The 23,529-nt window shown below is 44.7% G+C and overlaps 2 protein-coding genes across 5 annotated transcripts in view; one reads left to right on the top strand and one right to left on the bottom strand.

Annotated features, from left to right (window-relative positions):
• The window catches only part of ELF1 (E74 like ETS transcription factor 1), a 65,861-nt gene extending 59,792 nt beyond the window's left edge, over positions 1-6,069 (bottom strand). The window contains exons 1-2 of one of the 3 annotated variants that reach the window (XM_035101317.2): positions 5,837-6,069; positions 5,117-5,273 (exon numbers count right to left, since the gene is read on the bottom strand). The gene's annotated coding sequence lies outside the window, so the exon portion shown is untranslated. Of the gene's footprint in view, positions 1-5,116; positions 5,274-5,456; positions 5,605-5,836 lie in introns of those variants that run through there. The other 2 variants (XM_035101316.2, XM_060278175.1) reach the window with 2 other exon arrangements.
• A 75-nt stretch (positions 6,070-6,144) lies between these two features.
• Positions 6,145-22,735, top strand: WBP4 (WW domain binding protein 4). 2 transcript variants are annotated; one of them, XM_035101270.2, is made up of 10 exons: positions 6,145-6,274; positions 7,764-7,836; positions 12,517-12,579; positions 12,666-12,789; positions 13,426-13,587; positions 14,042-14,097; positions 15,915-15,981; positions 17,512-17,669; positions 19,153-19,358; positions 22,320-22,735. In XM_035101270.2, coding segments are annotated over exons 1-10 (1,119 nt in total). In that variant the 5' UTR covers positions 6,145-6,272; the 3' UTR covers positions 22,528-22,735. The 2 variants fall into 2 exon arrangements, with proteins under 2 accessions (XP_034957161.2, XP_034957162.1); XM_035101271.2 differs by lacking the exon at positions 6,145-6,274 and having other exon boundaries at positions 7,764-7,876.
• Positions 22,736-23,529: the final 794 nt, after the last annotated feature.

Raw genomic sequence — 23,529 nt, 5'->3', positions numbered from 1 at the left:
AGCAATATGGCAATAAGAAAGCAGAGCACGAGCATATAGCTTGTCAAAAAGCAAGCATTAAGTCTCCCCAAATGGGGCTGCCTTCAGATGTCTACAAAAATTTATAAAAATATGGGGTTGTGCTACAAGCTCTCAGTCTCCCACTATGCTACTCCTAGCCTCCCGTGCCTCTTGCCTTTTCTCCCAATGTCCTATTCTATACCCTGTAAAAAAGTTACAATGTCTCTGAAAATCGGAAGAACAGATTTGGCATCATAAATTATAATTTTTTAAAAAGAGAAACATGATTTGACACACATTAATCACTCAAACAATCTGGTAATCTGTAGCACAGAAGTTATTTTCTGTGTGTTGTCTGTGGGGGTTTTGGAGCAAAGTACAGTGGTGCCTCACTAGACGAATTCAATTCGTTCCACAGGTCTTTTCTTATAACGAAAAATTCGTCTAGCGAATCCCATAGGAATGCATTGAATTTTTTTTGAATTTTTTTTTGCCCATAGGAACGCATTAATTGAATTTCAATGCATTTGTCTGGGAAACCGCAATTCGCTAAACAAATTTTTCGTAAAACGCATTCGTCTAGCGAGGCAACCTCCGCTAGAAAAAACCTTTCGTTAAGCGGAAATTTTGTTAAGCAGGGCATTCGTTAAACGAGGCACCACTGTACACAAAAATCCCAGATATGAAGTTGTAATGAATGACTGGAAAGATCTCTTGTACATAAGCAGACTCAGGGAGGAGCTATGGCATAACAAAAACAAAAATCTACATACAGTGGTTACAAACTTAATCTGTTCTGGAGGTCAGTTTGTAACCCGAAACCGCTCGTAACATGAGGCGCGCTTTCACTAATGGTGCCTCCCACTGCTGCCACGCTTCTGGCACGCAACTTCCACTCACATCTCGGGGCAAAGTTCGCAACAAGGGCACATACCGTATTTTTCGCTCCATAAGACACACTTTTTTCCTCCTAAAAAAGTAAGAGGGAGTTCTGTGCGTCTTATGGAGCGAATGCATGGTCCCTGGAGCCGAATTGCCCAGGGGCGAAAAGCAGATAGTGCTTTTTTTAAAAAAGAAAGAAAGAAAGAAAGAAAGAAAGAAAGAAAGAGCTAAAGGCTAACAAGAGGGAAAGAGAACCTGCTCAGCAGCTGATTGCAAGAGATCGGGAGGGAGATAAGAGAAGCTAGCTCAGGGGTCCCCAAACTGAGGCCCGGGGGCCAGACGTGGCCCAATCACCTTCTCAATCCGGCCCGCGGACGGTCCGGGAATCAGCATGTTTTTACATGAGTAGAATGTGTCCTTTTATTTAAAATGCATCTCTGGGTTATTTGTGGGGCCTGCCTGGTGTTTTTACATGAGTAGAATGTGTGCTTTTATTTAAAATGCATCTCTGGGTTATTTGAGGGGCATAGGAATTCGTTCATATTTTTTTCCAAAATATAGTCCGGCCCCCCCACAAGGTCTGAGGGACAGTGGACCGGCCCCCTGCTGAAAAAGTTTGCTGACCCCTGAGCTAGCTCCATTCCCAGCCCCACCCCCTTGCCCAGGCCTCCATTGTTGTGTTTCCCCGGCGACATGTGACTGGCTGATTAGATTATCTGTCTGGAAACTGTAGAAATGACTCCTTTCCTTTCCTTTCCTAAAGAAGCTGCAGAACTGTGAGCTGAACTCCATGAAAAAAATGGAGCTTTCCCCCTTTGCAAAAAAGCTGCACGACTGTCAGCTGATCCTCAAAAAAAATGGAGCTTTCCCCCTTTGCAAAAAAACCCTGCACAACTGTGAGCTGATCCCCCAAAAAACGGGGCTTTTCCCATTTGCAAAAGAAACTGCACAACTTTGAGCTGATGCTCAAAAAAATGGAGTTTTCCCCCTTTGCAAAAAAACTGCACAACTGTCAGCTGATCAAAAAAAAACCAGGGCTTTCCCCCTTTCCTCCTCTAAAAATTAGGTGCGCCTTTTGGTCAGGTGTGTCTTATGGAGCGAAAAATACACTACTTCCGGGTTAGCGGAGCTCATAAGCCGCAGGGTTCACAACACAAGGTCCCACTGTACAGCAAACAGAACTGGAGGACCTGAATTACTCCTGGTCCATCCAGATATGTGGCTGGGCAGCCCTATGAAATGAACAACAGATGAAAACAAACCCCTTGCCCTGACAAATGCAATCAGAGTTAGTCTACTGTAGAGCAGGAAAAAAAACTTCAGAGAGTGATACCGTTGAACAGTCTTGCTTTATGGATCAGTGTTGAATATTTCTGCAAAAATGGGGAAGGATCAGGTGTGCTGCTTTTGCCCTCTTTACTGTCCCACATGCATTCTTAAAGCATTTTATCTTAAAGCTCAGATAGTGTCTCCAGTACATTGTTTATACAAAGTCTTCCCATTTCTTTGTCCGATAGCACAGACAAAACCAGGTTTAAAAGAATATTTCCCTAGTCTTACGTAAGAGAAAGAAGTTGGGGCAGATGAATCTACAAACAAAAGTTCAATATTGACTCAGGCTCAACTTTGGTTACAGTGGCAGACCACACCTGAAGATGTGCTTAGACATGTTTACACTACCGTATCATTTACATGTTCAGGATATTCAGAGATGAGACAGAGCTCAAGTTGTCTGGAGCATCTTTCAGACTCAGGGACAAATGCATGTAACCGAAGCCTTGACAGATTTTTCGAAATGAAAAGCAGAGAATTGACAAGGTTGTGTAGGAACACAACAAGTGCCCCATGCCTCAACTCCATGTGTTAACTGGTCTTAAACCTTGAGAGTGCGAACCAGCATATGTTGATGTACAATATTTTAATTATCTAAGGATTTTTTTAATGAGGGCACTACTAATGTAGTTGTCTATTGCAGCTCATGCCACAGGAACTCACTGATCCTTCAAGGGGATGCAACAATTTCTTTTTTTAATTCAATATATATTCATGCCATGCCTTCTCTAATTTTAGGTGAAATTCTCCATATACATTTCTGATTACAGGTCAGAATTTTATCTGCTAATATTGTTTTTAAAATTTCAAGTTTTGAATAGTTTACCTCTCTATCTCTAGCAAAGCAAAATCTTTCTCTCTCAACTCAACTATAAAAACATTGTAAAAAGAACATCCAAACTAACTTTTTATCGAATTTGATCCTCACAACAGAAGCATGTGTTGCATTCAGGTGGTATCAAAGACTTCTAACAGACATACACCTCAAGTTCGTTCATTTCAAAAATCTTCCAACTTGGGGCCTATTTTCAAATGCAAAATAAGGGATCTATTGTTCTTTAAATTGAATTAAGCAGTTTTATAAGCATCTATGCTTCTACTGCATGTTCACTGCCAGCAGCAACCTACTCTGCCACAAGAAAATGTTCATTTCCTTCAAATGGTCTCAGCATCTGGTAGCCTTATTTCTTTAATATACCAACTGCACATTAGATGCATACCTTTTTCATCCTTACTGCCCTTTCAATAGCCTATTTCTAAATGGATGGAAACAAACATCAACAAACATCAACATCAAAGTTATACCACATCCTAACTCTGTTCAGCAGTAGGGCTGTTGCTGCTGCTCTGCTCTGCTCTGCTCTCCTCTGCAGAGGAGAAACAAGCCTTTCAAATAGTATTTTGCACCAGGTTGCCATGTCACATGACTGTGCTAAACATGCTTAGGATCCAGCCTAATTCCCCCCCAGTCCCATCCCTAGAAACACCCCCCTTTTTGGGACTACATTAGGTTCATCTCAGCCAGCTGGGCAAAGATGAGCAAGTTAAGCCCACCTGAGCCACTGTTGAGGACTTAAATCCAGCTGAGCAGAAGATCTGCTGCATCCTAGGCTGCCTACCCCAGTGGAGCTTGCCATTGGACTGCCCCCCCCCCCAACTCTACTACCGGTAAGAGTACAGTGGTACCTTGGTTCTTGAATTTAATCCGTTCTGGGAATCCGTTTGACTCCTGAAACAGATCAAAAACCAAGGTGCAGCTTCCAATTGGCTGCAGAAGCTTCCTGCACTCAATTGGAAGCTGCAGAAGCCGCTTTGGACATACGGCTTCCGAAAAAACGTTTACAAACCGGAACGTTCACTTCTAGGTTTGAGGCGTTCGGGAGCCAACCAAGGTACCACTGTACTCATAAAAAGCCTAATCCCCCATTGTATCTTCTTAAAAATATATATTGGCCTCAGCAAATAAAATGTATCACATGCCATGCCTTCTCTAATTCTAAAATAGTACAGTTTTATCAGTATTTGTGTCTTTCTGCTAGTACCGTATTGTTGTTTCTTCATGTTATTGACTGGTTCTGAAACTAAAGAGGAATCACAATAACAGCTGAACCTATCAGAAACCACATAAAGCAAAACTATAACAACGAAGTTTAGGTAACTTCCATTCATGGAAAGGAGAACTTGCTAGAGTTCACAACACTGGCAAGTAAATAAGCAGGTCATTACTATAAAGAGGTATGCAGGAGTAACAAATAATTTTCATTACAAACTGTCTATCATTTTAGTACTTCACTAACTCATGATGAATTGTCAGAACATTAATGCAAGCCACACTTGCTCATAATATCAAAAGTAACTGCAAATTGCATTTGAATATAAATATGTGAGATATAATACACCTTTATATCCACTGGGTGGCAGTCCTTCAATCACCAAATTAATATTTATACCCTAAGGACCAACCTTTTCATGTAGTATTGCCCACAAATCCTCACTTCCTGGCTGCAGTTATGGGGCTGCAGTTGTACCATGGTTTAGTATTGCAATAACAAGTCTTTGTGACCACTGGGTTCCTAGGATCTCCTCCAGTGTGGCCATAAAAAGAAGATACTAACTGGAGCTTAGTGTTCTGCCCAAACTCAGACAAACTGCAGTTAGTCTTTACTGAGGTTTCCTAAAACACTAGCTTCATAAACCACAGCTTAGAGTTGACTTGTTTCAGTAAGACTAACTGCTGTTTGGCCATAACTCTAAGCTGGCAACAGCATGGATGACAGCAAACTGAAATTGGTAGAGTAATTGGAGTTTGAACCCAAGGCTTGTTAAATTATGCAAAACACTCATATCCCATTCAAATAGCCCTGGCTTCCCCCAAAGAATCATGAGGCCTCCCAGAACGTACATTGTCCAGGATTCAAGTGCTGTGTGAGCTTCTGCAGGGCCCACTGAGCCAGAGAAAGCGGCTTCCTCGGTTGCTCTTCCCCCGTCAGCTGCGGAGACTTACCTCTCCCGAGTCGCTGGCTCAATCATTGCTCTCGGTTCCCAGTTCACTTCCAGCGCTGAAAGACGGAAAAAAGTGGCAAGAACGTAAGACGCCAGCGAAGGGGCAGCAGCACCTCTCCTCGTCTTCTGTTTAAAACCAGACCCCACCGCTAGTTGGTGCCTGTTGCCCCCCGTTTGGCCCAAAGCCTCCGAGGGAGAGCGAGCGAGCCAGTGCCCGTCCGGGGGGGGGGGCAGGAGACCTTTTCGTCCAGAAACGCCGCGCTTGGCCAGAGCCTCCAGCATCACTGGCATCCCCCGATGGGACGGAGGAGGATCCCGCCCCGGTCCCCCCTCAGAGCCCGCAGCTGCGCGGGGCCTTTTCCTCCTCTTCCCCCAGAAGGGGCGACCTGGGTGGGGCTCCAGGGGGGTCTCTCTCTCCGCCCCTCGCTAGGCTCCACCCCCCGCCCAACTCCGCCGAGGCCAAAAGGTCTCACCCCCGACGGGAAGAGGGAAGGAGGCGCCCCGGGGCGGAGAAGGGGCTGACAGGGGGCGGCTCGCGCGGGACCTCGGACTAGAAGCCTCCCTCCCCCCACCGAAGAGACGCGGAAGAAAGGCAAAGGGGCGCAGGAAGCCAACTGACCGGCCCCGCCGCGGCGTCTCCACCTCGCGGACGGCGCCCTGGCCGTCGGGTTTCCGCGCCAACCGAAAGCGCCTCTTTCCCCGCCCCCTCTGAAGTGGCGGAGCTCGCCCGCCCGCCCGCCCGCGCGGGACTCGAACCCGCGACTCCTCAGAGCCCGCCCGCGCGGGGGGGGTCTCGTGGGGGGGGGGGCGTCGCGCGCAACTCGCCGAGGCTCTGGCGCGCCCCTCCGCCCGACCGACGGGAGGCTCCTCCTCCTCCTCCCTCTCTCTCTCCCCGCCTCTCCTAGAAGGCGAGCGGGCGAACGCGCGGCGCGGATTGAGCCTGTGCGGCTGCCGTCCCGCCGCGTCGCGTCTGGAGGGGAGAGAAAGGCGCTGTTGCTCGGCTCCCTCCGCTCCTCGGGGAAAAGACCCGGAAGCGGCGCCTAGGAGAGAGAGAGATGTAAGTGCTCCCCGCCGGGAAGGGAGGGGGCGCCGCCCGAAGGCCCCAATACGAATCTCTTTCTCGCGGTGTCTCCTCCTCCTCCTCCGCCCGCCCCGCGAGGGATCCTTTCACACGTGAAAGGGATGCGGCCGTCTCTCAGCCCCGCTCCCGGTTCCCTTGGGACAGGCGTAGCTCCTCAGGAGCCGATCTCGCAGAGTTACGCCACGGGGCGGGGGTGGCATCGCGGGCATGCATACACGCGTCACGGGAGTCCCCAGTATCGCTTTCCAGGTGGATCCCTTCACACGATCCAGGGGCGTAGCCGCACTCCCGTGTTTCATTATCAGGCCAAAGGGGCGGGTTACACACAGAACAACTTACCGTACATGAGCACTGCAGAGCTCCCCCTCCCTTCTCTCCCCTCCCCCAGGGCAAATTCCCCCATCCCTCCCAAGCAGATTTGGGGGCACCATAGGAAAAACACATGGAGGGAAAGCTGCATTGCACAGAGATCCTTTTGTGCACAGTTATCTATATACAGTATATAAAAATGTAGGCATTGTGCATGCGGATGAAACAGCCTTTCTCCATAACCACTGAACCAAATTGAAAAAAAATTGGGCAGAACATACCTTGCCCATCAGGGAGGGATCTGGCATTTAAAAAATTATCAAAAAATGACACCTTTCACACCTAAAATAATGATTAAACACAAAAAGTGGCGCCCAAATTAGACGTCACCACTAGAAGTTCTGAAGACTCCAGCAGCTGCGCTGCCAGATGACATCACAAAATTCCACAGCAACCAACTGAGAACAGTCCTTTTGCAGCAACAAGGCCCAGCTTTTTCAAGAGGCCGCAGCATTGCCAAGCAGGGAAAAACAAACACAATAGGGCCTTTCACAATGGGGGGGCACAGGGATGAGGCACAACAAAGGGAGGGGGGACACATAGCCATGAGGGGGGGGAGGACCCTGAGTCAGCCAAAGCAGTGGGGGGGGGTGGGACAGGGAAAACTGAGTAGGCCGACTGCCAAAATGGCCATTCCACCTCCAAAGCCCAAGCCCAAAGCCTCTCCTGGTGGCTGCATTAATAAACGCCTGGCAGCATTAGGCAGTCGTTCATCATTTCCCCTGACATGCACTTGGGGGCATGGCGAGGGGTTTTTGTTTTTTAATTTAGTGGGCGTTGTGTCACATGCGAGGCTACGGTGGCCATTTTAAGTAAGGGCAGTCGTGCCCCTTTTAATCATACAATACCCACCAAAATAAATGACAACCCCCCCAAAAAAATTAAACAATAGTAACTTCTGCTTCCCATGTTCTTATTTCAAAAAAAATGAATTATATATATATAAATGTTCACGATGCGTGAAATGGTTGGTATCGCACATTAGGAAAAGTAGAGTTTTGACATTAGAACAAATACTCAGTGAGAAGGTTGGGATTCAGTTTGAATTGCTTACTCTTGGAAAATGGCTTTTAATTTCCACATTTTTCTTTTCTAGGGCCGATTACTGGAAATCTCAGCCCAAGAAATTCTGCGATTATTGCAAGTGCTGGATAGCGGACAACAAGCCTGTATGATGATCTACCTTCTGTACTCTTAAGTGAAACTGAAGTACAAAAAATGAATTATATAGCTTTGAATTAATATTCAATAGGTCAATCTAGATTTGGAAGTTTGTATTATGAGGAGTGGTCACCTGAGCAGTTGCTGAGTCTGAGCGAACCCCAGGTATATCTGAGATCCAGATATACTGCTTCCTTAGAGGTTGTGCAACAGCTGGTGATACTGTCCTGATCTTAACTGGGACCAGCTGCCATGAGTGCTCCAATCATTGCAACAGCATTTCTATTCAGGCATTGTTCCTGAATGAGAACAACCCACATGCCTAGGAGGCACGGGACACCCCCACCTCCCGTTCTGTTCACTCAGTCCCAGACCTTCCAAGGTCTGAAGGGGGCTAGAAGCCTCTACATGATGGGGGAGCCTGCTTTATCAGGGTGCTGGATCATGCAGAGCCTTCCACTCACATTTAAGTGAGCACAGGTAAAACCTCCTCAGACATCCCCTGCTCATTACAGAAAGGTTGGGGACTGATTGGGTCCCCCTGCTTCCTACTTGTGTGCCTGAGCAGGGTTAATATTGATGGTAGTTGCATGTCATGTGAGCTGTGAAGTCTCAAGATGTCAGTACACCAGGTTGCTGGAGGACATTCCTTGCAATACTTCTGTTTGTTACTACAATATTGATGAATTCTCTTTGATCATTCTTCTTATAAGTCCCCACACAAATTCCTAGCTTTTGTGGCTTTAAAGATAAACCTGAAAAATGTGGACAATGGCTGGTGAAATCTTACAAGCTAGAATATAACTCTGCAAGATTTTGAACTGTCTGCTTACCTATTTCCATGGCTGACACAATCAGAATAAATTATGCAAATAAACCAATGCATACAAACTTAATTTCCATGGTATGTTTTGACTGACTTTATGCAAAATCTGGATTACTTTGGCAGTTCTTTATGGCACAAAAACTTAGGCAATAGCAAAATCTTGTAAGCAAAAAGTGTCAGCTCCGTTCCTGTATGGCCTTCTGTCCCTTCAAAACATCATTGAAACCTCTCTAAAGTTGTTCTTAAGCAACTTCTTTCATTTCTGTCTCAGCAAAGGAAGTCCATCTCCAGCCTCTTTCTCTCCCTTAGCATGACTTTCTCCAAACCTATACCTACTTCACAATCTGTAACCCTGTTACCTAAATTAGAAGCTTCAGTTTCTTCTTCAGCTACCCCTGCTTTTCCTGTGGCTAAACCCCACTTCCCATTTCAAAGCTTACAAAGAACTGTGTGAACAAAGAAAAACATTTTAACTTGGTAAGATGTTCAGGTGCATCATTCTTGCAAGTGGCGAGAACTTTACCACACTTCATTTGGTTGGAAATAAAATAAGTAGCAAAGCAATCCTAGGAGGTGCAGTAGTTTTTTATTCATTCTCTGCTGTGCTCCAGAATTGGGCAGAAATGTGCCTACATTGCCAGAAACACCCTGTTCTGAGGCTTTCTGCTGACTGCTGGCAGTGAGAGCTCCCCTCTCCACCATGGTGGAGCCCCCCCCCATTGCATCCCCTTTCCATTGGTGGAGGCTGGCAGAGAGAAGCCTGCACACCATTCCAATAGTGCCCCCTGCAAGTCCTCAACATTGGAGAAGCTGGAGGTGTTGTGCCCTAAATTGCCACTTGGTCAAATCTGTACTGACCACTGCTGTCCTGTGTGCACCATCTATTCTCTTTGAGATTATGTGGGGCAGCAACGGTGCTTCAGGCTGGTCTTCTTCATTGCTGCTGTTACTAAGTCCAATATGCCTGATATATATTTAAAATAGCATTTCAGGAATCCTTGTGATTGAAAGAAAAGGAAACTTGTTTTCATCCTTCCTATTGTGTGTTTCTTTTATATTTATCTTTGTAGCCTGAACTTCTGAGCATTTCACTGAGGCGAGCCTGTATTAGTATGCAGTATTATTATTTTGAGATTTTAATTGACTGCAGTGATCTTATTTATTTAAGATATTTTAGCCAACTTTTCAATGAATTCCCCAATAGATTGCAACAAAAGAAAAACAACTCTTAACAAATAATTTAAACAAGAAAATGATAAAAACAGCAGATTGTTTTTTTTAAAAAAATAATTTTTATTGATTTTACAAACAAAACTACACAAACTACACAAACATACAATATAATACTGTCCCTTCGTTCTCCCTCCACCCACTGGTTCACCTCTGCCACCAGTGAAACCAGTGTGCTTTGAGCATCAAAGGGGTCCATTGTAAGTTGGGTTTAGCCTCCCCCCTCCCTCCTCCCCCCTCTTCCCCCCCCTGCCACTGAGAGGACAGGAGTGGAGGAGTTCTGAGGATTGGTTTCCCCCAGCTCTTTCATAGCTATACCTTGACACAATACAAACATAAACATAGTAGGGGAGAGTTTTAACTCCCCAATTCTTATTACCTTAACCTTATACTTGTGACTTCCTCGGTGGTCTTCCTCCTGGTTTTCCTTAAAACAAAATCTAAAATTGATGGCGGGTTTTCTATTTCAGTTTAAAATCCTTTTCTTATAATATTAACTCAACCCTCCTCCTTTTCCATGCTGCCCTCCCACAGACCCCCTCCTGCCACAAGAGAAATCCGTGGGGCACAGCATTTCCAAGGTTCCATTATATCCCCTCCGAGCACCCCCTGCCACTGAGTATCTCAGAGTAAGGAAAGGAGAGTAGGCAGCCTTCTGCCTAGACCTAACTTATCTTACAAAAAATTTACATTCACTTAAATTCTTTCCTAAGCTGCTCTTATAATTCCCTCCAGAAAGCACAACTTTTTCCATTCATTTTTAGACTCCATCTCCTCTCCCAAAATCTTTTCCCCCAATTGGATCAGCATTTCCGTTAAGCAAGCCAAAATTTCGAAAAACCGTCTCTCAGAAACTAAAGACAAAGTCTTTTAACTTAAATATTCACCCCACACCCATTCTTTCCCATGTCCATCTCCAGGCCCTTGTCCCCCCCTGCCCCTGTCTTTTCCACTCCTCCCTAACCTCATCCCACATTTCACCCCCTCCAGGATCTTCAAGTCCATCAATCCTCAAATTCCTTTGCTTCTCATTGTCTTGCTCTGTTTGATTTTCTTCCTTTTGAGGTCCATGCTTTGCTTCATCCCAAACATATTTTTTAAAGTCCAAGTCCTCTTTAAAATTTTCATCCAATTGTTCCTCCTGACATCCAGATTCAATCTCCACAGTCTCTAAAGTCAAATTTTCCTCTATATCCTGGGCTTGGACTTCATCCTCATCTGCTGGTAAATTGGGATGCTGCCGTTCCTTGTAAATCTCCTCCCATGTTTGTAGATAGTTTAGCACAGCCTCCTGGAAGGCTCGAGAGTACTTTGTTTTCATATTTCTCCTGACCGCAGACAAACAGGAGGTGGAGAACAAAGAGGTACTGGAAAATTCCTTTCTCAGACGGTCGACTCCATTTTGGCTGGTCTTTTCCTTTGTCTTTTAACTCAATCACAAGTCCATTCTTAAATCCAAAATTAAACAATTCTAGCACATTTTCATCCAATTTTTCCGATTTTAACAGTAAAAACAATCCACCCGGTCTTTTGACAGCTTGACAGCTTTTTGACAGCTGTCAAAGCGCTCTCCCCCTTAATGATGCTGTACCTCAAGGGGGGCCGGACTCGGGAGTTGAGAGGGTTCAAAAAGGTCTTCTTTCTCTCGGGTCCACAATCTCAAAAGTCCTTTATCGTTCAGCTTAAGGTTATTTATAGCGCCTCTCAATTTTCCATTAGGAAGAGACCGACTTCCGTTTCTTTAGAGTCTCTCCTATTTTTCCAATTAACGAATTTAAAGTCCGTAATCACAATTCCGCTTACTTTTTTGGAAGTTCGAATTTATTTCGGAAGAATCTGCCGCTTGCCGGGTCGGGACTCGGAGCTTCACTTCTCGGAGGTAAGATCAAGCCCAAAATGGCTCCCGCGGTTCCACCCCACCGGCTCTCGATCGCTCTACTGAGCTCTCGGGCAGCGGGGGATCCGCAAAAAAATGGAGCAGCCGCTGGGCGCGTGAGTCACCGGGACTCTCTACCCGGTGTTTTTACGGGGAATCCGCTCGCTCTGCGGACCTCCCCCCCCCCTCCGCGAACCCAGGGACATCGGCGCGCGAGGTCCCTGCGTCCTTCTCTCCGCCGCGACAGACCAGAAGTTCTGTGGAGGCCTAAAAACAGCAGATTGAAACATTTAAAAATGTAAAAGACAGAAGCAGAATAAAAAACAAGACTTGAAAACAAGTAGCGTAAAACTTCCTGAGTACTGCCACAAAATCCAACTAAAATGCCTGAGAGGGAAAAGAAAAGGTGTCTGGAACTTAAAAGCAAAGGTACCAAGCAAGGCTTCCTGGCGTGCCGCCACTGCAAAGGCCTTCACCCCAGTTCCTGTCTGTCCTATTAGGGCAAGCAGGCAACACATAGAGCTGTGCCTTTGATGAACTCTTGAACAGGTTCCTATAGAGCACAGTGGTCACTAAGGTACCCCAGGCCCATGTCACATAGTATTTCAAAGGCTGTGCTCCTTCTGTTGGAACTCTAGGTTACTGATAGGTGTGCTTCCTTTTGTTTTAATATCTCTCACCTGTGTTCAGTCTCATTTGTGCTCCTGCCAGTTCATATTTCTGTGTATTTTAATTCTGTCTCATTTTCTTTTAAAGAGTATTGACTTTCATGAACGAGGAAAAAACCATAAGGAAAATGTGGCTAAAAAGATTAGTGAGGTAATACAATATATTAAACCTTGTTTAAACTAATCACATTATATTAAATTCAATTATTATGGCACTCACTATTTTTTCAATTGCAGATTAAAAAGAAAAGTTTGGAAAAGGCAAAACAAGAGGAAAAAATGTCAAAGGAATTTGCAGCCATGGAGGAAGCTGCAATGAAGGCCTATCAGGAGGATTTGAAAAGAATTGGTGCTACGACAGGTAGGGTCTGACGCTGCCAAAGAGATGAACAAGCTCCTGCTCAATATGTTCTGTCACTCACTTTTCCCATAGCTGTAGTTCAGGCATCCCCAAACTCGGGACTAGAATTCCCATCATCCCTGACCACTGGTCCTGTTAGCTAGGGGTGATGGGAGTTGTAGTCCTAAAACATCTGGAGGGCTGAGTTTGGGGGTGCCTGCTGTAGTTGCTTCCTCTTTCCCTCCTTAAAAAACCAGCAGATATAAATCCCAGCAATTCACTTCTACATCACGTCCAGGTGAGCTTCTCTTGTTATAATCCAAATCAGAGAAGGTTGTGCTCAGCCAGCTTCTGTTCAATGAATTGTCCGATAGAGGAGTCAGCAAGATGGATTCCCACTCCCTGCCACTCATGCCCCTCTCCTTCACTGAACCTTTTGGCACAGCAGGGAAGGGGAGCTGGCTTAACAAGTATGTGAGTGATCTCTATTCAGTCTCTTTAATCCAGGGGGGTGATAACAGGTGTAGCTCTCCCAAACCCCCCAAATATATCCTTGGTCTTCCCTCATGAAGTGAGCATCCTGCTGTGTCCACAGCAACCCAGAAGTCCCTGGAAGTTTTGATGTTTGTTTTTTAAACCTGGAACTTGATGTTTCAGAATCTTTAGGTCAGAGCTCAGCACCAAAAAAGCATGAGGACAAGAAAGAAAAGAGAAAGAGAGAGAGAGAGACGACAGAAACATCATCAAAGGAAACAAAGGAATGGGTGCGAGGATTTTCTGCAGAAGGCTATGTGTATTACTACAACACTGTATCAAAAGGTAAACCTGTAACAAGGAATGTGGATTTAAGCATCCACATATCTTGCAACGGCTCCTTTCCAATTGCCTCACCACCAACTTGTACCTATGACATCAGAACAAAATAACCTGCTCTCACCACGCATGGAAGTTCCTTGGCTTAAAAAAAAAAATGGCCACAGACTTCTTCCTTTCTGAAGCTTTTCTCCAATCTACCGTCTTCAGTCCTTCAGGAGCTGTCAGTGTGACCACGTGGAGCCGCCCTCCTGAGATTGGCATCACTGCCACTTACCAGGATGGGGATGAGGCCCAGCAAGGTGGAAGCTGCGTGGACACATTGGCAGAGCCACTCAGTGCCATCACAGCAGCTAGCATTACTTCCCATACAGGTTTACTTTATGTGTCACTATCTTTTTTCAATGTACAGACAACTGAAACCTAATATCTCTTCTCTATTATCATCCCCACCCTTAAGAATCGCAGTGGGAGAAACCCGAAGGATTTCAGGACAACCTTCAAGAACTCCAAAAGGTAAATGAAAGTTGTAAAAGCAAATCCTGCTTTTGTTTTATTGTTATGCAGATTCTCTGAGCTTGAACTGGTCATTAGAATTACCAGTAGCTAAGTCCCACCCCAAAGGGGAAACACCAGCTGAAGCCCTGTGTCCCTTATTGGATCTACTCCTTTGGCAAATGCTGCACACCATACGCTGAGTCTTGGCATGACTCACATTTTCAGAACGCTTCCTGCTAACGTTAAGTTTTAAGTATGCAAAGTTAGATTGTATTTTTATTTTTTACTTTTGTTGTTTAGTCGTGCCCAACTCTTCGTGACCAGAGCACGCCAGGCACTCCTATCTTCAACTGTCTCCCGCAGCTTGGTCAACCTCATGTTCGTAGCTTTGAGAACACTGTCCAAGCATCTCATCCTATGTCGTCCCCTTCTCCTTGTGCCCTAAATCTTTCCCAACATCAGGTGCCCTCAATCTTTCCCAATATCAGGGCCATGAGGTGGCCCAAGTATTGAAGCCTCAGCTTCAGGATCCAGTGAGCACTCAGGGCTGATTTCCTTCAGAATGGATAGGTTTGATCTTCTTGCAGTCCATGGGACTCTCAAGAGTCTCCTCCAGCACCATAATTCAAAAGCATCCATTCTTCGGAGATCAGCCTTCTTTATGGTCCAGCTCTCATTTTTTGCTAGAGCTCAAAATATGATTTGTAGAGGAAAGATGTGGTAATATCTTCAACTTAACCAAGCAAGCGATGTTATACTTACACAATAAACTACATGGGCTTGGGGTCCTGGCACAAGTTAGTTGCATTTTGAACCAACAGGAAAGATTGATATTATATATACAAAATAGGTACACACGTTTTGGGTGGCATCTAGCATTATACGAGTGGACGAGAAGAGTCCATTTTCTCTTCTACCCCTGTAATCCCCATTATATGTCATCCTGTGTCTTTAATCAAGTTCCAGCTATTAAGTGCAAGTCAATAGAACTATTAACATGAATTAAACCATTTTCTTTCATAATAGTCTATAATCAGCAATTTGTCATATCATCAAGTTTAATTTTCCATCTCTCCTGTGCTTATGGGTAGTCTACTTCCCCACTCCTGTAATGTCTCAGATTTTTAATTGCTATTTAATTGGAGAATTGACTGCATTCAAGTGTAGAGCAAAAATTAGTTTAGCTACAATTGTCATGTTGCATGGGTATTTAGGAACAAGTTTGTAATGTGGCTTAGGGTGTGCGAGGACAGGATCCAGGAGCAAGTCTTTGGCATGTTTCTCTGGTATCTTTTCCCAGGACTCTTAACTCCCACCATATATAATTGGTGGGGAGGAAAATCAGATTTTCTGAGTGATTCTTCTTATACCTACCATTGTTCAATTTATAATGCAGTTTCCAAGGTGTTATACATTGTTCTTTTGTAACCATTTTGCTTACTTATTATTACCAGAATTATAAAGAAAAAGGACAGATCCCTTGTCCTAAGAAGATTGCTTTCTAAAAGCTGACAGTTTGGGGAGACGAGGGTGTGGGGAAATGGGGTTCCCAAGGTAACCAAGGACTTGTTTCACTTGTGAATGGAAACAATAAAGTTTATTAAGTCAAATGCTTCAAAGAAAAGGTGCAAAGGTAACTTGGCTATCTATGAGCCATTCTGTCGCTGTCCAAATTCTGTTAGAGTGTATGGAATGTCCCCCTGGTGATTTTAATGAGTTAGATATAATTGCAATATTTTCATAAGTGGAGCCTGATCTTTCTTGCTTATATCCATATGGTACATCAGTGACACTTCCATTAATCTTTTACTAGCTGGTTTATTTTTCTCTGTTAGACAGCACAGTGGATGGAAGGAACAAGTCAAGATGGTAGCACCTATTACTACAACACAGAAACAGGAGGTAAGGAAGTTTTAAAAAAGAGGTAAAACATAGGAAGGTGCCTTATCCAGAGTTAGGTCATTGGTCCACCTAGCTCATTGTTGACTACACAGACCAGCAGCAGCTTTCCCAGATTTTTGATGTAGGTCTTTCCCAAAATTACTTGGAAATGCTGGGATTGAACTTGGGTTTCTGCCCATGGAGAGTTTTGCCAGCGTGAGACAGCCCCACACCTCTGTGAAGTCAGTAGCACAAATGGAGAACTAAATGCCAGAGGGTGGGGAGTGGGGTGGAGGGGTTACCCTGATAAGGCCCTCAGGTCCTTTCTGTGGGAACTTGTGGGCCATAGAGAAGCTGCAGCACCGTTCCGAAGGTGAAACGGACCGAGTCTGCCCTCTGAATGTCCTGACTCTTTGAGCCAATCATGTTTGGAGTGCAGTGGATGATAACTAGGTACAGGAGTCGTCCTCGGTGCTGGCACACCAGTTGTGGAAAGCTCTCCCCAGTGAGGTTTGCCAGGTTGCCTACATTGTTGTCATTTTGGCACAAGGCTGGGAGTAGCTGCCAGAACTCAAAACCAGTAATTTTCAGATTTGTGTCCAGCTTCCCGATGACACCAAATTGCACCATCTACCTGAGTGTCAGGGATGAGCCAGGAGTGTCACGTTTCCCAGAAGGGGAGGGGGAGACGCAGGGTTGGAAGGAGGAGGAGATGTTCCCGAGGGGGATGAGGAGGACAGAGTTATTGATGTCAGTCTAGAGGAGAAAGCAGGGAGAGATGTAGAGCTAGGAGGTTCACAGGAGCAACAAGGGTTAAGTTCCAGTTCAGAATCGTGGGGAAGGTTTAAGCCAGCTCTTGCGAGATGTGTAGAGAAGAGGAGGGGCAAAAGATGGAGCTCAAGAGTTCACCATTTACTGGCGTGCTGGCCGGGCAAACGCAGACCTCAGCAGAGATCTGAACTGAGTGACTGATGAATGATCATTATGTGCTAATGACTGCTTGTAAATACTGTAAATCAGGGGTAGGCAACCTAAGGATGCGGCCCAATCGCCTTCTCAATCCGGCTCACAGATGGTCCGGGAATCTACATGAGTAGAATGTGTCCTTTTATTTAAAATGCATCTCTGGGTTATTTGTGGGACATAGGAATTCGTTCATTCCCCCCCCCCCAAAAAAAAAATATAGTCCGGCCCACCACATGGTCAGAAAAGGGCCCATGGCTGAAAAGGGTTGCCGACCCCTGCTGTAAATAAAAGGCTATAAAAGGCCAGGAGGCTCTCGTGGTGATTGTGTGAAGAGAGGAAGCCCATCAGTTTTGACACTCAGACCCATATTTGTTTCTGTATGTTGAGTGTACAACTGATGCTTTGCATTAACATTGTGAAACACAAATAACAGCTGTTTGTTTGAGTGGGGTTAAGAATGGGAATTTAACATTGTGTGATGTTTTGATTTGTTAGCCACCTTGAGTTTATTTTGAAAATAGGCTGGATATAGATTCTTTTAATGCAAACTATTGTTTAGAATATATTGCTGTCTGTGTTTTCCAGTATCAACCTGGGAGAAACCTGATAATTTTGTGGCTCCTTCAAAAGAGAGTCAAAATGAAAACCATTCTGAAGACAGCCGAGAAATGGAGTCAAAGGAAGCGGAACCAGATGCAGGCAGTAAAAGCGAACAGTTGCAAATGCCAAAAAGAAACTTCCGGGTAAGTCATTTTCCTAAGTCATTTTCAGAATAAATCCACATCTTTTATCTAGTCATATTAATTCTTTAAGTTGCCATCCAGCAGAAATGCTGCCACTGAGGAGACCAGGCCACAGAGCTGGATGAAGAGTCTCCCTGCCCATGGCAGCAGTTTCTGGCACGCCAGTTGCCCAACGTCACTTTATGGACAAGGGAGATAAAAGCTGTAATGGCATGTGGTGGCTACTCACGAGTAACGACGCCAGGCTTCCAACTGTCTTTTAACAGTTTATTAAGTGCAAACTATGTACAGTGCAGAGCTACCAGAAACATGTCCATGTTAGTCACTCGCAGAATCCAGAAGTGCCCTTTTCCTGCTCCTCCCCTCTTTGTGCTTGACCCCGTGATGTGGCTGGGGGAGAGGAAGTAATGCCTCCCTCTTGGAGGCTCCTGTCCAGCATCCCTGACCCCTCTCTCCTCCAAGCTGACCATTTCGTCTCCCTCCTCATTGGACGTCTCGCTGCTTCCTCGGCTGGAAGAGGTGTTGCTAGAGAGGAGGGGCTTCGGATCCCTGTAACTCAGCCTGACCCCCTCCTTCTCCCATGGACCCCGTGGGAGTTCCCTGACAAAAGCCCTTTGGGGGAGCCAGTTATGGGGGCAGGGCACTTCCTTCATGTGGTTTTGGGATGTGTATTGTGGTTAGAGAGGAAGCCAAAGGCAGTCTTCCCCAAGGGTGAGAGACCAGTTGAAAAGAAGGGATAGGACCCCCTGTCTCTGGGTCACAGCCTTATGACAATGGAGGATGCTTAGAGGGTTTTGAGTGGGAGTAGGGCTGGAGGAAGAGGGGTATTTGGGGAATAAGGAGAAGATACCAGGGATGGAGGCCCCATAAAGACATCTCACTCACTATGTTGCACTTGGATTGCTGATTTATTTATTATAGAACTTGTTTAGGCTGCTTTTGTATAAATTGTGTTGAGGTTGCTGTTGTATACGTTGGTCTCACTATCAAAACACTATGTGTTGTCAGAAAATAGGAGAGTGTTTGCGTAATGAGTCAGTGTTTTCTGTTGAGTCCTATGAGGAAATTTCGAAAGCATTCCTGACCACCAAATTTTGACCTCCAAAGTGATGGAAAAAACCAGGAAAATCCTCTGAAAGCTTGAAAAAGGAAAACAGGGAAGGAAAACATGTGCTCTTGTTTGTCAGATCTCCCTGACCCCGCCCACATGGTTTCTGGCGAAATGGCTGTCACAGACTAGCCAGACACAAAAAGTAAGGCTTGCTGAAGGCTGCTTGTTTATTTACAGCACTACACGCAGGTCCAGCTGTTTGGATATGTGAATCTGTGGTGTTTAAAGCACAGTTTGGCTACTAATTCCTCATGTTTGGATAAGTGAATTTCTGTATAACCAGTGTTTGGTATTTGTGGACTTTCTCTTGTTTAAAGAAAGTTGTTGGTGTTGTATTACTCAGTAGTTTCTGTTGACTTTCTTTGCTTTCAGAGGAAAACAGAAAGTGGTGGTGAAGTAGAGGAAAAGTCTCACAGACGCAAAAAGGTCGGCCCTTATGGGCAATGGCAGGAAGTGAAGCAGGAAAGCAGTGAGACAGAGGATGTACCAGCCGTTGGTCAGGAAACCTCTCAGGCAGCATCTCAAAGAGTCAAACCTTACGGGGAATGGGAAGAGATCACAGAAGATGAAGATCCATAGTAAGTCCCAGATGCAGCATGGAGACCATTCATTGTATACCATTTCTTGGGAGAGCGTTAAATTCCTCTGAATTCCTGTTACTGCGTTCTGAACTTCAAACCGGTTTCTGACAATGTTTTGATAACGTGTAACAGAAACTTGGTTGGATGAAGCAAATGCGCCTGTTCTTGCTGCTGCTTGTCCACCAGGTTTCTCTTACACACAACAACCCAGGTCATATGGGGGGGGGGCTGCAGTCACTAGTTTGCACCAGGCGTCCTATTGGGAAGACCCAGTTTTCTGAGTGCATGTTCTGGAAGTTGGGCAATAGGGATTCCTTTAGGCATACTGCCCTCCCCACTGCACCAAGGATTCCCTGTCCAAGCTGCTTCAGGTTATGGCGGATGTTCTCCTGGAGACACCTAGTTTGGTTGTCCTAGGGGATTTCAACATCCATGCCAACACAACCTTACAAGAAAGCACGGCCTCCATGGGGCTGTCCCTGAATAAGTTTGACCTAACCCATAGTCACGGACATGCCTTAGATCTGGTATTCACCTCTATAGATGTGGGTGATCTGACACTAAGTAAAAGCGAAACAAACGAAATCCCATGGATGGATCACTTCCTGGTGCAACTGGACTTCTCCACCAAACTTCTTCTCTGCAGGGAGGTGGGACCAATTCGGATGTTCCGCCCCCACCACCTAATGGATCCAAATGGTTTCCAGAGAGTGGTAGGGGATGTTTTATCCCATGTTGATGGCCTTTCAGCCAATTCCCTGGTGGCCTGCTGGAATGCAGAATTAACCAGGGCTAATGACTGCCTGGCTCCGAAGTGCCCTCTCCGATTGCATGGAGCCCGGACAGCCCCGTGGTTTTCCCCAGAGCTGTGGGCGATGAAACAATCGTTGAGATCGCTAGAGTGCAGGTGGTGGAAAACTCACTCTGAATCTGACTGGACAAGGGTTAGAGCTCAAAGTCGAGCCTACCAAGTGGCGATAGAAACAGCGAAGAGGACTTTCTTCACCGCCTCTATTGCATCTGCAGAAAAAGGAGACTCTTTCAGGTGGTTTGCAATCTAACAGAACCACATTCATCGTTGTGGCCCGGTAAAGACCCCAAGATCGCCTGCAATGATTTTGCAAAGTTTTTTGCAGATAAAGTCGCTCAGATTCGGAAAGAGTCTGCTCCCACCGTGGGAGCAGGGCCAGGGCAGGAGAGTGCTAGAGTCCTGTCTAGTTAAGTTGCGTGGGATCAATTCCAATCTGTTACCTCTGAGGATGTGAACAGGCTGCTTGGAGAAGTGAAACCAACCACCTGTCTCCTTGCCCATCCTGGCTCATAAAAGTGAGCCAGGAAGGGCTGGGCGATGGACTCTTCGGGGTGGTCAGGTGAATGCTTCCCTCTGTGAGGGAACCTTCCCAGACCCACTGAAAGAGATGGTTATTAAATCATTTCTTTAAAAAAAAACAAAAAACTTTAGGCACGGCCAATACGGCCAACTACCGCCCAGTCTCAAATCTTTCATTCTTGGGCAAGGTGATTCAGCAGGTGGTTGCTAAAAAGTCAAGGCACGCCTGGAGGATGTGGACCATTTGGATCCCTCCTAATCAGGATTCAGGCCTTGGGTGTGCTGGTGGATTATCTCCAGGGGGCTAGGGACAAAGGTGAAAGCTGTTTCCTTTCATTTCTTAAACAAAATTTTTATAATATTATATTATACGTTGGTACAATAAGTTGTTTCCTAGTTCTGCTGGATCTCTCAGCAGCCTTTGATACCATTGACCATGACATCCTTCTGGACCATCTAGTGGGGCTAGGAGCTGGGGGCACTATTATACAGTGGTTCCGTTCCTTCCTCCTGGGCCGTGTTCAGAAAGTGGTCTTGGGGGATCAGTATTTGAAGCAATTCTATACATCTTTGCTAATTTTATAGGTGTTAAATACCACCAACACATCATTTTCATATATTTCTCCTTCAGCGCACAGCATGCTGTAAATTTTACCTTTTCCAAAATGAAGATTGGATATTGTGCCCATTGTATCATTACTGATTTAACGTCTTCATCCTTAGTATGCTACTCTAACAATAACTTACACCTTTTGGAAAGTAACTTCAGATTGTTTTCCAATAAATCTTTAAAACCTTGAAATTTCCTTACTAAATCCATTTTTCTTATCCATTTTAAACACATCATTTCATTGGTGATATTGCAACAAGTCTGTTGTTTAGGGAAGTTTTTTAATGTTTGATGTTTTATCGTGTTTTTAATATTCTGTTGGGAGCCATCCAGAGTCGCTGGGGAAACCCAGCCAGATGGGTGGGGTATAAATTATTATTATTATTATTATTATTATTATTATTATTATCCACCCAGCCCTCCCATCCTGCCTGCCTGTCCAAGGGCCCACTTGGGGAGTGTCCCTTCAAACTTGTCCCCAACCTTGCTTGCTCCCATAAACTTACATTGCCAATTTTACGTATGTACAGTGGTGCCTCGCTAGACGAAATTTATTCGTTCCACGGGTCTTTTCTTATAGCGAAAAATTCGTCTAGCGAATCCCATAGGAATGCATTGAATTTTTTTTGAATTTTTTTTTGCCCATAGGAACGCATTAATTGAATTTCAATGCATTCCTATGGGAAACAGCGATTCGCTAGATGAATTTTTTGTAAAACGCATTCGTCTAGCGAGGCAAGCTCCGCTCGAAAAATCCTTTCATTAAGCGGAAATTTTGTTAAGCAGGGCATTCGTTAAGCGAGGCACCACTGTAATTAACTTTACTTAACACTAGTCTGATTATATTGTTCTTTTATGTTGCCTGTTTGATTCAAGGTTGAGCAGTATTTTTGCTTGATGGGTTTTTGTTGGCAGCTTTTGTGTCTGAATTACATTACTGATGTCACGTGATTTTGGTTTGATATATTAGTGGAACTTGCATTTGTTTAATGCTTCTTTTTGTTTTGTTTTATCTTAGTGAAAAAGTAGACTTGGAGCTTCCCAACGTTGAAAGTGACTCTCTGCCAGTCTCAGTTCTGGAAGCCCCAGAGGATGCCAAAGCAATATTTAAAGAAAAAACTGTCACTTCTCTAGGAGACACAACAGAGGGAATACCAGTTTTCAAAAAGCGAAAATTTGAAAATGGAAAATCTAGAAACATACGACAGAGACTGAATGATCACTAACAGATTAACTGTACTGCAGAAAATAAAATATTTTAAACTATTTCTTTGCTGAAGATGGTTGGAAATTAGAAGCTTTTAATTCTTCCAAGTTTATTGGGTGTAAATTGTATTATACTACTTATTTTTGAGGTGATACTAATTTTGTTTGCTAAACCAAGGTTTTTTCCCCTTTATGCAGTCATCTAAATATATTTTTTTACATACCTCATCTTCTGAATTTGTATTTCTTGTCTTATCATCAGTATGTGGCGATAGTGAATCATTTTCTAAGGGAAATGGGAGTTTAGCTGCTCCATTGCTCATGTCCTATTCCTTCGGTGGGTTATCACCAGTGAAGAGCAGAGGGGATCCAATTTCATGCTGGTTGCTTTCCAAAATAGTACTGTCATTTATATGGTAGCTCGTCATAATATTAAGTATTGACAAACGGTGACAGAAGATCACCTCCCCTTTGGTTTTTAAAGTTTAACAGTGAATATCGAACTACAGAAGATCACCTCCCCTTTTAAATTTTTGGAGAGTTTTGAAATGTGATGCAGCAATTAGCAACAAACCTTTCTCTCGTTTACCTTAACAGAAAGTAATAGAATACACAACAATTTACCATTCAAAGCCTAGGTAAGATTTCAATGTGATATTTCTGCCCCATGTTATGGACAATATTACCTTTTTTTTTGTTTTGAATCTGTCTGCTTTTCTTCTTGCTACTTTTTGTGCTTTTGTGACGGTAGCCTGTATTCCTTAGATTTCATTGTTTTTCCTTGGCAGGCTTTGGATGAGGGAAATGAATGTTTTATGGACGGGATAAATAGACATGGGCAGGTCTCTTGCTGCGCTGAGCCTTTCCCGTGGGGCCCTGGCCTCTCCCTTTCTTGTCTGGGCAGTGGCAGAATGGTAGCCTGGGCTGTGTGTACTTGTGGCCTGGGACATGAAGGTAACCTGAATTCTCTGGCCTGCATAGTTTTGCAAATTAAGTAAACATATATTTGTTTTGCACGGTTA

Source organism: Zootoca vivipara, chromosome 8 (assembly GCF_963506605.1).
Source record: "Zootoca vivipara chromosome 8, rZooViv1.1, whole genome shotgun sequence".
In the NCBI taxonomy this organism is placed as follows: domain Eukaryota; kingdom Metazoa; phylum Chordata; class Lepidosauria; order Squamata; family Lacertidae; genus Zootoca; species Zootoca vivipara.
Note: the sequence above shows the minus strand (reverse complement) of the source record. Positions and strands in the feature narration are given on the sequence as shown.